The following is a 12,227-nucleotide window of genomic DNA, read 5'->3' as shown; positions in this document are numbered from 1 at the left end:
CCAACTTGGCATATTAATAAATCTAATTTAGACATTAAAAAAAGACCATTCTAACCTTTAAAGACCATTCTAAACTTGAAAGATTTAAATCTAATGTTTAAAAACCATTTTAACCTCTAAACCTTGAAATAACCTTTCAAGGGGGAACCTTTTCTCTTACAAGGAGTTAGACCAACAAGATTTGAGTCTTGTTTTACCATTTTTCTACGACTAGTCTCCGTGTCCAGCCTATTTAAAGAGGAATATATGGTTAACACTCCCATGAGTTTATGTTTTGGATATGAGGATTAAAATCACAGATTTATTTTTAAAAATGTGTTTTTATTAATTTTAGAGAGAGAGGAGGGGAGAGGGTGAGAGAAAAACATCCATGAGAGAAACATTGATCTGCGGCCTCCTGCATGCCTCCTACTGGGGATCAAGCCTGCAACCTGGGAATGTGCCCTGATGGGGAATTGAACTGGTAACCTCTGGGAGCACTGGATGATGCTCAACCAACTGAGGCACACCGGCTGGGCTAAAATCACAGATTTTAATACATAACTGCTTATACAAAATGAAAACTATTGTAGAAACATACCAGGATAAAATTAAATGAAAGTAAATGATAAATTATACATTCTCAAAATAAGTCTGCTGTAACAGAATACTCAAATCCACACCCTAGAACTATTTTAAACATATAAAACATTCATTTTCACATCAAAGTAAGCATTTTCAGACATATGCCACCACGTGCAACTTTTCCAGTTACCTTCTCCCGGGAGTGTGTGAGTTCTGCTCTGGTGTTCTGCACCACAGTCTGGAGTCTCTCGTTCTCCTGCCAAAGCAGCTGTTGTTCCTCATTCCTTAGATGATCCAACTTGTCCCAAGACAGCCGCTGCTGCTGGTTATGGAATCCTGATGGGTGGGTGGCTACTTCTGGGGCCCAGTTCTTAAGAGACAATTGCAGAGTTAAGCCTTAAAAACAAAGCTGATTTCTGTTGTCAGTGTCATGCTTACCTAATGACAATTCTTAGTAGGTACCTTTCAACCTTCACCTTTGTCTTCTAATGGGAGTGAATGTATGTATATATTGATATAAATAAAACAATGTTATGGGTGTTTGATCAAAAAAAGGTTTGTAAACTCACTGTTTAAAATGGTCTTTGGCAAAATAGCCCCATCAAGTCTAACAGCAAATGTGATTGATCGACAAGTCCCAGCTCCATACAGGACACAAGTTCATAGAGATTGGTGGCCATACAAACTGCCTCATTCTTATGAAGTTATGCTTTGAACCCAGATAACTGCTCTTTTGATTAACAGGGGACACCGAGGGGACTCGGAAATGCACTGCTAACTTGAACGCTTTCACAAGCTCAAGTCTACTTTCATTTTCACATATTCAATCATATCCCTTTTCAGATTGCAAAGCACATATTGTCCATGTGATTGAGGCCTGAACATAGAAATATACTTTAAACTACCAAAGCGATTTTTTTTTGGATCCTGAAAAATGCTTTAAAAAACAAAAAAGGTAACACAACTTGATAAACCTTTTAAGTTAAAACATAAAAAAGAAAAAAAAGGCACCATCTTATTTTGAGAAAAAATGTCATCTCAGACGTAATTTTTAAAAATGGAAACAACTATTAAGAGATAAAGTAACTGAAGTAATGCCTACTTTTATGGTAGGGCATCTCAAAATCTACCTAGGGCTGACATCCATAACATTTTCTTAATTTATTTGTGCATAGATGAAGCAGCATTGTGATAGTAAGATGAGACACACTTTCTACAACATCAAAATGTTTTAATTTTACAACAAAATAACTTAGTCATGGTCTTCTGACTTTCACAATACCAAAAGTTAACTTGTCACAATGGTTCTATTTATATAAAGTTCAGAAACAGCGTCCCTAATCTATGGTGCAAGGGTGGAATAGTGGTTCCCTTGAGGTTATTGACTGGAGGGGAGAGCCTGCTGGGAACTGGGAATGTTCTATATTTTGAACGAGGTGGCGGTTAAACACACACACACACACACACACACACACACACAAAATATAACGTTTTACATATATATGTATATAAATAATCAAGTTATATACTTAAAATGTGTACACTTTACTGTATAAAGTTAAACCTCAATAAAAAAATTACCTTGTCATCAGCATTCTGAAGCTGCTTACATAAAGACATCACTTCTTGTTTTAAAGCCTCCTTTTCCTGCTGAGTCACTCGTAGGTCGGATTTAATCTGGGACATCTGCAGGTTTACATTCTGTAGTGTGTCCTCTAAACTCTGAACCTGCATCATGAGAACAACCTTACACTGTGACCCAAATCCTTGTGGTCTCACCTATAGCATGTCCAGGGATGATGAACGAGCTAGGACAAGATAACACCTTGGTCCCTTCTGTTTCTACTTATTATATCCAGTTCTCTACCATAGCTCTGTGGAAACCCAGTATATTATGTATACTTACAGGATGTTAAATGATATTTATGACGATGATGAACTATGCCTGGAGCAGGTATTGCTGATATATTACCAAGTGATATCTTACAGAACCAATGAGGACCAACTGGCATCACAAAAGATGGTTTTACCTAATTTTATAGAAATTGTAAAAATTTCTGTAACAATTTTAGCCTGTGGTGTTGGTTTGTAAAGGACATCTTAGTTAAAAATAAGAAGATATACTGGTAGAACCCTAGGCTACCATGCTAACATCTCAGTTAAAAAATTAAATTGGTAAAAGAAATGTTGATAGAGATCTTTATAATAGGGCATGCACCTGCCTTAGAAATTCCATTTCTAAATGTGGAACAAGCAGTCCTTTTTACACATTATTCTCAAGCTTTTATAAGTAAGTAACCTCATAATGATAATGAAATTTGAGGGGAATATTCAAATTATTTCACTACACTCTAAGTCTGTATCAACTATTAGTCAAACTGAATCACTCTGAGTCCTTTTAGGCCACTCCATTCTTTCCACTGGGGATTCTACTGGAAGACAGAGGAACACATTAACTGTGCAGATGGAGCAAGAACTGTCCACACACCTTTTCCCGCGAAGCCGCTAGCTGCAACTTTAAGCTTTCACTCTGCTGTTCCCAAGACTTCTGTTCTTGCTTCATAGTAGCCATTCTGCGCTCTAAAAGGCTTGATTTTGCCAACTGTTTCAGGGAAAGACAAGAGGTAACAGGGCAGCTTTGCAAACATATCTAGTCTCAATTTATATGCCTCCACTTACACTGAAAAGATCAAGTACCATTTATTTTTCAGGGGGAGCAGAGCAAGGCAAAAGAAAGAAGTTTTCTCAACTGACTCCCTTTCTACCTTTAATTTTGAGGAGTCTCTTCTCTTTGGGGATTTCCATTTTCCTTTCTCACTGCCTCATATTTTGCGGGTTAGCAATGGTAGACTGGGAGGCAATTAGAAATCTCAAGAGTGTACCGTAAAAGAAAAATACAGAGTACCTAGTAAGGCAGGTGGGACAAAAGCAGTGTTTTGGATTTGCTAGGGAAAACACAATAGAAAAAAAAAAGGGTCGATGTACTAGATCTCATATTATTCAATGCCACACTATATTATTTATGCAATATATAAGTACCTAGTGATATCTTTAAATAATATTATAGATTAAGTAGCATGGCTACATATTAAAATGAGACAAACTTTATATTACTGTATTTAATGATGTGGTTGTTAGACAACTACTTTAAGCTCCTGCTAAAATCATGGCCTGGGGAGGTCTAAGGTCACATGATGGCAGCTGAAACGCTGTTCCAGGGGCCTCCGGAACCATCAGGCCTGCGTGCCGAGGGCATAGAGAAATGCTCATTACGGTGCACAGTGTACAATGATGGCAAAAAGTCATCTTATTTTTACTACCTTATCAACGCAGCTATTTAGTTCTTCGCTTAGAGCTTCCTTTTCTTTCAGCAGTTTTTCATTGTAGCTTAGAACACTAGAAATTTTTTGCTGGAAGTCAGAGAGATCGGGACATCTGAGCAGCTGGAAGAGATAAACAAACGAGCCCTCCCCTCACATCTCATGCCGACATTTATAAAAAGGTATTTATAAACAGGGCATTTTCAGGGCTGCTGCTATTTCCCTATCTGTGGATATTTCAGAGGACACATAAACTCTTGGGGACTATAATTAACATTAACAAAATGTTCCCTGCTAGTTTCTGTCCATTCTCCAATGCACTGTGGAAATGCCTGTTCAGATAGACTCAACCAGACAGACACTGATAAATAATGGTCCTAGCTTTCTGTTTTACTTTCAGGGTAAAATAAATAACATACTGACATTCTGTCATCAATTTAACTCATGTACATACAGCACAATACATTTTCCTCATGCTTTCTTAACTAAGTAAATCATTTTCAAAAATCTCAGTCAAGATTATAGAATTGGTATGAACCAAGTACAATGTATTAACACAAGAGCCCTAACCGGTTTGGCTCAGTGGATAGAGCGTCAGCCTGCGGACTCAAGGGTCCCAGGTTCGATTCCGGTCAAGGGCATGTACCTTGGTTGCGGGCATATCCCCAGTAGGGGGTGTGCAGGAGGCAGCTGATCGATGTTTCTCTCTCATCGATGTTTCTAACTTTCTATCCCTCTCCCTTCCTCTCTGTAAAAACATCAATAAAATATATATTAAAAAAAAAGAACAAGTTGAAAGACAACACATTATGTTTTAGCTCGTTCCATATACCCTTCCTTTTGGAAGATGCCCAAATCCACTTGCTTAGTAAAATGTTGCTGTGTGGACACACTGGCTTCCTCCTCTCCACTTTATGGAATCAGGAAAACCAAAGACTTTTTTGTTTCTTTTCAGCATCAGCCTTAGCACTATTGACATTTTGGGCCAGATAGTTCTTTGTTGTGGGGTCTGCCCTGTGCACTGTAGGGTGGTTAACAGCATGCCTGGCTTTACCAATTAGATTCCCGTAGCACCCTCCCCCTTCCCCACACATCAGTTATGAAAGCCAAAAAACACCCCCAGACATCGCTAAACTTCCCAGGTTGGGGGAGCAACCTCCCCTCCCCCAACCACTGCTTTAAAGAGACGGGTTTCGTACACTTCTTAACTCTCTTCCACAGTTCATGCATTTTTCATTTCCTTCCACTTCACTTGGCTTTCCAGTTTTCAATTCTTTATTTTCATTATGATTTTATGGCCATCTTTCTACTTCCTACCTTCTTTTCCATTTAGCTTTAGGAATAGTATGACCAAATAGTCTTTGAGAGTTGACTTTGGCCTTCAACTGGCAACAAATCCAGCATACCTTACAAATCTAAACAAGATAGAAGGATGTAGGAAAATGTATTTTAAAGTACCCGGGCACTGGTTTAATGAACAGCCTCTCTCCTTTGTTCACCACTTTGCCTCCCCAACCCTGGACCCTCACAAAGCCTGCTGGGTGTCTATGAACAGCCTTGTGACTTCTGCTGATGCTATTCATGTTTCTTTTCAGTGCAACAGATAACAAGAGTGTTTTGTGAATGAGGAGTCATCATGTCCCATAGAGCAGCCCATGCTTTCTAGGACCAAGCTGCATGGCTGACACCATTCCACTATGTGATCCAAAAGGATGCCACACAACAGCTTCCTGCCAAAGGGAGACAGGGCTCACTGTTTTTCCAGAGCACAATTTATGTCAATGCCCCTGTAAAACATATGCAATAAAGAAGTGCGGAATGATGTCCTCATCAAGCTGTCTTACTCCCAGCTCTGCCCCTCTTCTCCTGATCTCTAGCTTAGCACAGTCACAAAGCACACATTTCCCCTGCTACGGATTTGGAACCCATCATTACCATCTTAGAGGCTGAACAACAGGCCGACTTTCAAAGGTAAAGGAGAAAAGTGTGCCCCGGTTAATTTGGATGAAGTTGGTAAGAAGAGCTTTGGAATACTTATCCACCAGAGAAGGGCCCTGCAAGTTTTAACTTCTGCAATGTCTATGTGGACTGACAGCTTCTGTTATGGCAGAAGAGAGATGCTTTGCACAGTAGCATCTGACTTGACAAGGTTCTGTGAAAGTCCCCATTAGGTACCGGTACTGTCCTAGGCAGGACGAGGGACACAAATTCCCTGAGGGTCTTATAATTCTATTAGGAAATCTAGACTGACAGGAGTCACTTAGAGGTCAACATGAACAGAACACTCAGTGGTAGGGGCACCGTTATGCTCATAAAATGAACAGATACAAGAGAGAATCTTATAATCTAAGGATGTCATAATGTGAAAGTAATCCATTTGTGAAGCAAATTAAATGAAATGGGATGACGAAATTCTCCTATTATAAATTAGTTTTGCTCAAGCAGGAAGATTCCTGTACTTACTGAAAATTTCAGAATCTATAATAAAAGCGTAATATGCAAATCAACCAAACAATTAGCAGAACGACTGTCCGGATGACCTTCCAGACGACCATGCTATGACACGCATTGGCGCCAGGCCAGCCAAGGTGGGTGCGATGCAATTGGTCGGGGGCCCCACATCGCCCCACGATCGGCCTGTAGAGGGAGGCCCAGGCCATCCTCTGTGGGGCAATCGATGTGGGGGCTCTGCAGTCAATCACCCCAAAGAGGGTGGCCCAGGACACCGGCCGGTGGGGTGATCGATGGGGGGTAAGGGAGCTCCACGATCGCCCCAAAGAGGGAGGCCAAGGCCACTGGCCAGCAACGCTGTGGTGGGTGTGCGGGGCAGGCCAGCGATCGCCCGCAGAGGGAGGCCCAGGCCAGCCAAGCAATTGCACCCCACACCTGTCGCCCACAGAGGGAGGCGACTGGTGGCGGGGGGGTGGGGGGGAAATGCCACACAGATGGCAAGCAGTGGCAGCGGTGGGGGTTGGGCCAGCTGCTGGCAGCTGGGGGAAGGAAAGTCCCAATAAGCCCTGATCGCCGGCCAGGCCTCAGGGCCATACCCGAGGGGTCTTGGATTGCGAGAGGGCGGAGGCCGGCCTGAGGGACACTCCACCCCCCTCCCGCTCCCCCCCCCCCCCACGCATGAATTTTGTGCACCGGGCCTCCTAGTGAAGAATAAAATAGGACAATGTCCAGGATATAACTTTAAGGTAAACTCTCTTTTATACTTAAAATTAGGTCTTTGAAACTTCGAAATAGGCTCTGAAAGCCAGATTCATAAGTGAGACTGCATCCCTGATAATCCTCTAGAATTTACCCTTATGCCTGAGACGCTTCACACTTGCTGTGAGGAAAGGATAAGAAGGACCAACTTTGCCTGTGTCTCATGAATCTGGGTGGAGGGTTATTAAAGTTACAAGGAAAAAGTTACCTTCTTTGTAGACAAATTATATTACTTTTTCATCTGGTTTGGAGCAAGTAGAACACCAACTTTCTTAAACTCAAGTGGTTGTGATCATTTATAGCAACAGAATTTCAGTCTACAACATATATAAGTTACAAACGAGAACTAGAGGTTTAGCAATAAAATTCCTTATAAATAGACTTGTATTGCAAGTCTTCAACTTTGCTGAGCAATAAGCTAGTTGACAGGATTCAGTCCAAAGGACATTTGGTGGCTGGCAAAGCCGGGCCATCAGGCACACATGGTCTTACAAGAGGGTCCCCGGACCTCTCCTAAGCAGCACAGTCTCACCTGCTTCATTTTCTCCAGTTCATCTTTGAGAAGGAGGTTTTCCTGTTCCACAATATGTGTCTGTATTTTAACTTCAGAGAGTTCTGCCTCCAAAGAAGACACCAAAGCGGAGGACTAAGAAAAAAATTAAAAAGTTAAAGACCAGACACATTCATTTAGCCTGAGGAAACTTACTAGGGCCACAATAGGCAGCATTAAGGACACACTAGTACAGAGGTCCTCGAACTTTTTAAACAGGGGGCCAGTTCACTGTCCCTCAGACATTCCACACATGCGCACTGCGGGCCCGGGACGAGTCGGCTGCTAAGGACAGGCAGCGGCAGCAAAAACACCCCGCGGGCCGGATAAATGTTTTCGGCGGCCGCATGTGGCCCGCGGGCCGCAGTTTGAGGACCCCTGCTCTAGTACAATTTCAATGACACACGGGTTGTTTTTTTGCTATTCTTTTTTTAATTTTTTTTATTTTTAATTTTGTTTTATTGCTTAAAGTATTAGAAAGAGTATTACATATGCCTCCTTCCCCCCCCGCCCCCAGCCCCCCCCTTGACATTCCCCCGGCCTCCCCTACCCCCCAGTGTCTTGTGTCCATTGGTTATTCTTATATGCATGCATACAAGTCCTTCGGTTGATCTCTTGGTTTTGTTTTTAAATAAGGGAAAGTTTACTCAGAAAGTTACAGAGGTAGTAGAAGGACCCTTGGTGCTTAGGAGAAAGAGGGAGAGAGATATGCCTCTTGAGGGACAAAAGAGGAAGGAGAGGCACAGATGTGCTCTAGAAAACAGAGGGAGGGAGGGAAAGAGGGAGAGAGGGAAGGAAGAAGGGAGAGAGGGAGAGAGGGAGAGAACACCAATGATACTGTTTTATGGCCATTCATCCTTATACTGAATGGAATTAACTAAACGATCTTTTAAAAGGTTCTCCTCTCAAAAGGCATGGGCATGATTTTTAGGGTAGTTTTTGAAGATTTCCCCACTGTAAAGTAACTCTCTCTTGGAGACATTCTTGAGGGTATGCAGATTGTGTTTCTCCTTAAACTTTTGCTTATTAATTTTAGTGTCTATCAGTGGGTTTTGTCTACAATCACTACTTTGGTGTTTGCCTTCTAATGACTTTCTATTTTTTTCTACATTTATTAATTGGAATTCTACTGTAAGGAAGACAGTGTGTCTCCCCCTTTAATTTACTTAGTTTTTTATATCGGTGTGGCCATATGGACATTTATTTTATCCTACGTTTATAACCATATTTATTTTATATTTTACTATGATTATTTTATTGCTGAAATCGTTCCATCTTTGGCCTAAAGGAGGTTGGGCCCTGTGTCCTTTCAACATGCCCCATCTTTTTTGAGCATTTTTTTCTTCCTGGCACCATGAAATATTCCAGGCTCATCTTGAATTGTCCTTGTCCCCCAGCCTTGGAATCAGACATTTTTCCAAGGAGCCCTGGTTCCTTTTATAGGAGAAAGGTGTTTAGAAACCAAGATCTGGGCCATCCATAAATACACGTCTATATATCTCTATCTATTCGTATGCCGGTACCACACTGTTTTCATGATTAAGACTTTATGTACAAGAAATGTAACACTGTATAAGCATTTCTTTTATTTGTTGGGATTTCCTCCACAAAGGCTGTGGGGCGGCTGCAGCGCGTACCTGCACTTTACAGCGTTCCAGCTCCTCTTCCAGCGTAGACTTCTCCTCTTGCCACTCCTCCAGCGTGCCGTGCCCTGGCTCCTTCTCCTGGCACAGCACTTCCGCCAGACGTTGATTAAGCTCTTGCAATTCTCTCTGATTTTGAGAGTTCTTTTGGCTAAGTTCCGTCTTTTCCAAATCCAACTGTTGGTTTTTGGTTTTTAATTCTGAAATCTAATTAAAATTGAAATAACTCTTAAAAACTAGTTACCCTACTTCTGCTAAAAAACAGATTTAGAGCCTAATTGGTTTTTCCCTCGATATGTAGATGAAGTTACACACACACACACACACTTAATAACAGAAATAATACGGAGTAACTGTTACACATTCAGTCAGCTCAGAAGTGTGTTAAGAAGCGATAGACGCTCAGTCTAAATCCACTCCACGTGAGTAGCCATGGTTCACAGCTGGATACATGTGTATCCCTCCAGATTGTTTTCTATGCATGTGACAAAACCCGTATACTGTACACAGAGAGATTTCTTTCTTTATGACAAAAATTGGAATCATTTCAGATGTTTGGACAGCCTGTTTTCCCACTTACCCTATCTTACAGACCCATCTTCTAAGTCAGTGCATTCAGAAACCACCACATGCTATATATTTTAGTGGCTGTCGGGTATTCCAAGGATCAAGACATTGAATAATGCATTGAATTTTAATGATGAAGAAACAAAGCAATCTTTTGGAAAATTCACTTACACATGTTAGCATTTTGTATTTAGGATTTTTTTTTTTTAGCAGTGGGGCTGTTGGGTTAGAAGTCATGCATATCCATTACTATTTTTATAGATATCCCCAAAACGTCTTTCTCACAGTGCTACTGATTTACAGTTCTACCAACTAGGTATGAGCACCTGTGTTTCCTCACCACCTCTTTTATTTTGATGAAGTCACTCTTTAATTTTTGCTAATCTGAAAAAAGAAACTCATTTAATTTGCACTTCCCTAATCACTAATGAGGCTGACCATCTTTTTACTTGTAGTATTCTTTTTTGTCTGTGACTTGACCATTCATATCGGTTATTCATTTTTCATCTGGGTTTTGCCATCTATATATACTAGTATAAAAGCCCAGCGACCGTCACGGCAGAACGACCAGAGCGACCAGAACAACCAGTGGCTATGACACACACTATGGCAGCCAACCAGCCTGATCCAGCCACCATCGCCCCTCTGTCTCCACCAGCTCAGCCCCCAATCGGCCCCCAACACCCCAACTGGGGGTGGGGCCGGCTGCCAACTGCCCGCGGCCCCTACCCCCTGCTGGCCCGGCCTGATGGGCCCCCATTGGGGCGTACAGGCCGGATCCCACCCGTGCATGAATTCATGCACTGGGCCTCTAGTTTGTTTATAAGTGTACAAAATACATTTTGGATGTTAACACCTCATCTACTCTTTTCCCAGGATGCCCTTGCCTACTGACTGTTTCAGACAGATTTTTAAGTGGCCTTCGCCCACACAATTGCATGTTGTGAGATTGTATAAATTGGGCATTGACTGGCACAAGTTACCTAAATAAATCATAATTCTGTGAAAAGATACTGATTAACTGGCATTCTGTATCTGTGAAATTTTGTCCTTAACTTTCTGCTTTCAATCCTGGTGAGAAAAGAGGAAGGAGCTAACAGTTGCAACTGTCTGAGGGATAGAACTAGTATGACGTAGGTTTGGTTTCAGAGGTATCGCCTACCCATTCCCACTGACTATAAAGCTTGTATCAAGCACTCAGAGCCAAGAAATAATAATACATTATTAAACCCACAAAAAATAGAAACTTAGAGTCATCAGGAGGTGAGTTTCCATTTTGAATCTCCAAATTTACAACCTCACCACCTCTAGCTACATGTTATTTCAATAGCATATCCTATAAATCTGTAAATTTCAAATAAAAAAGAAAAGAAAATTTCAGACTCAAATAACACTGGGAAAAATGAAATATCTCCTTACCTGTTTCTTTAAATTTTCAACCATCTGCTGAACTGCGGCCTTTTCCTGTTTTACAGTTTCTATATTTTGCCTAAAGGGACAATGAAAACTTAAGAGTTAGGCTTTAAATTTTGAAGTAAAATAGTTTTAGTCCCCGCAAAAAGGCCTTAAGAAAACGTAAGTATATGTCTTACCACATTTCTTCCTGAGATCCATTTAAGTTCTCCAACTGCAGGTTAGAAATGCTATCTTCTTCACTTAGAGTAGTAATTTCATTTCTCAAAATAGAATTTTCTTCTTGAAGCTTCTCAGATTCATATCTGAAGCAGAGATTTGAAAAGTAGTTACAACAAGGCAGTCATCTGGCATCTTTGGAAAATACTTTCTAGTAATTTTATGAAACAAGTATTTCATGCCAGTTAAAATGAGAAGTCTAAATTAGTAGTCTCTGTTCTTAGAATTCAAACTATAACATTTTGACTCATTTCTTATGGGCAGTGAGAATCTCACTCAGACATTAGGGAAGTGTGGCTGAAACACTTGTGCATGGAGACAGAGGGAGACGCAATGGCCACTCTGGTTGCTGATCGTGTCTGTGGCGAGCCTACTGCTTTGAGCAAATAACTTCCTTTATCTCAGTCTCAAGGCCTGCCTGCTGCCCATGGACATAAACCATATTACTAAGTTGCACTAGCTTTCATTTTAGGCCCCAAGGTATCTAGAGAAAGAAAATTCACTACATGAATAGAAGGGCCATACTGAAATATACACAATATTTTCTTTGTGTTTTTTTTCCCATTTCATTATATTCTGGTTTTTAGAATGGAAAATCCTCTGAAGTGAGAAGAGGAAAAACTATATCCAGAATTAAATTTTGTTTCATATCATTAAGATATTTCAGACATGATGCAATATTTTACACATTTTTTTAAAACCAAATTTTCTAGAAGACTATTGCAACCATATTTTATAAAG

The 12,227-nt window shown here is 40.9% G+C and overlaps 1 protein-coding gene across 1 annotated transcript in view; it reads right to left on the bottom strand.

The window, feature by feature from the left end:
* Positions 1-12,227, bottom strand: part of NIN (ninein) — a 101,248-nt gene that overhangs the window by 13,639 nt on the left and 75,382 nt on the right. Inside the window, exons 20-27 of the mRNA XM_081110252.1 lie at positions 11,447-11,572; positions 11,274-11,343; positions 9,282-9,494; positions 7,627-7,740; positions 3,885-4,007; positions 3,053-3,166; positions 2,146-2,292; positions 755-934 (exon numbers count right to left, since the gene is read on the bottom strand). Coding sequence (XP_080966378.1) covers positions 755-934; positions 2,146-2,292; positions 3,053-3,166; positions 3,885-4,007; positions 7,627-7,740; positions 9,282-9,494; positions 11,274-11,343; positions 11,447-11,572 — 1,087 coding nt within the window. The remainder of the gene's footprint in view (positions 1-754; positions 935-2,145; positions 2,293-3,052; positions 3,167-3,884; positions 4,008-7,626; positions 7,741-9,281; positions 9,495-11,273; positions 11,344-11,446; positions 11,573-12,227) is intronic.

The sequence above is a fragment of the Myotis nattereri genome, assembly GCF_964212035.1.
Source record: "Myotis nattereri genome assembly, chromosome: 1".
Taxonomy (NCBI): domain Eukaryota; kingdom Metazoa; phylum Chordata; class Mammalia; order Chiroptera; family Vespertilionidae; genus Myotis; species Myotis nattereri.
This window is presented reverse-complemented; position numbering and strand designations above follow the sequence as displayed.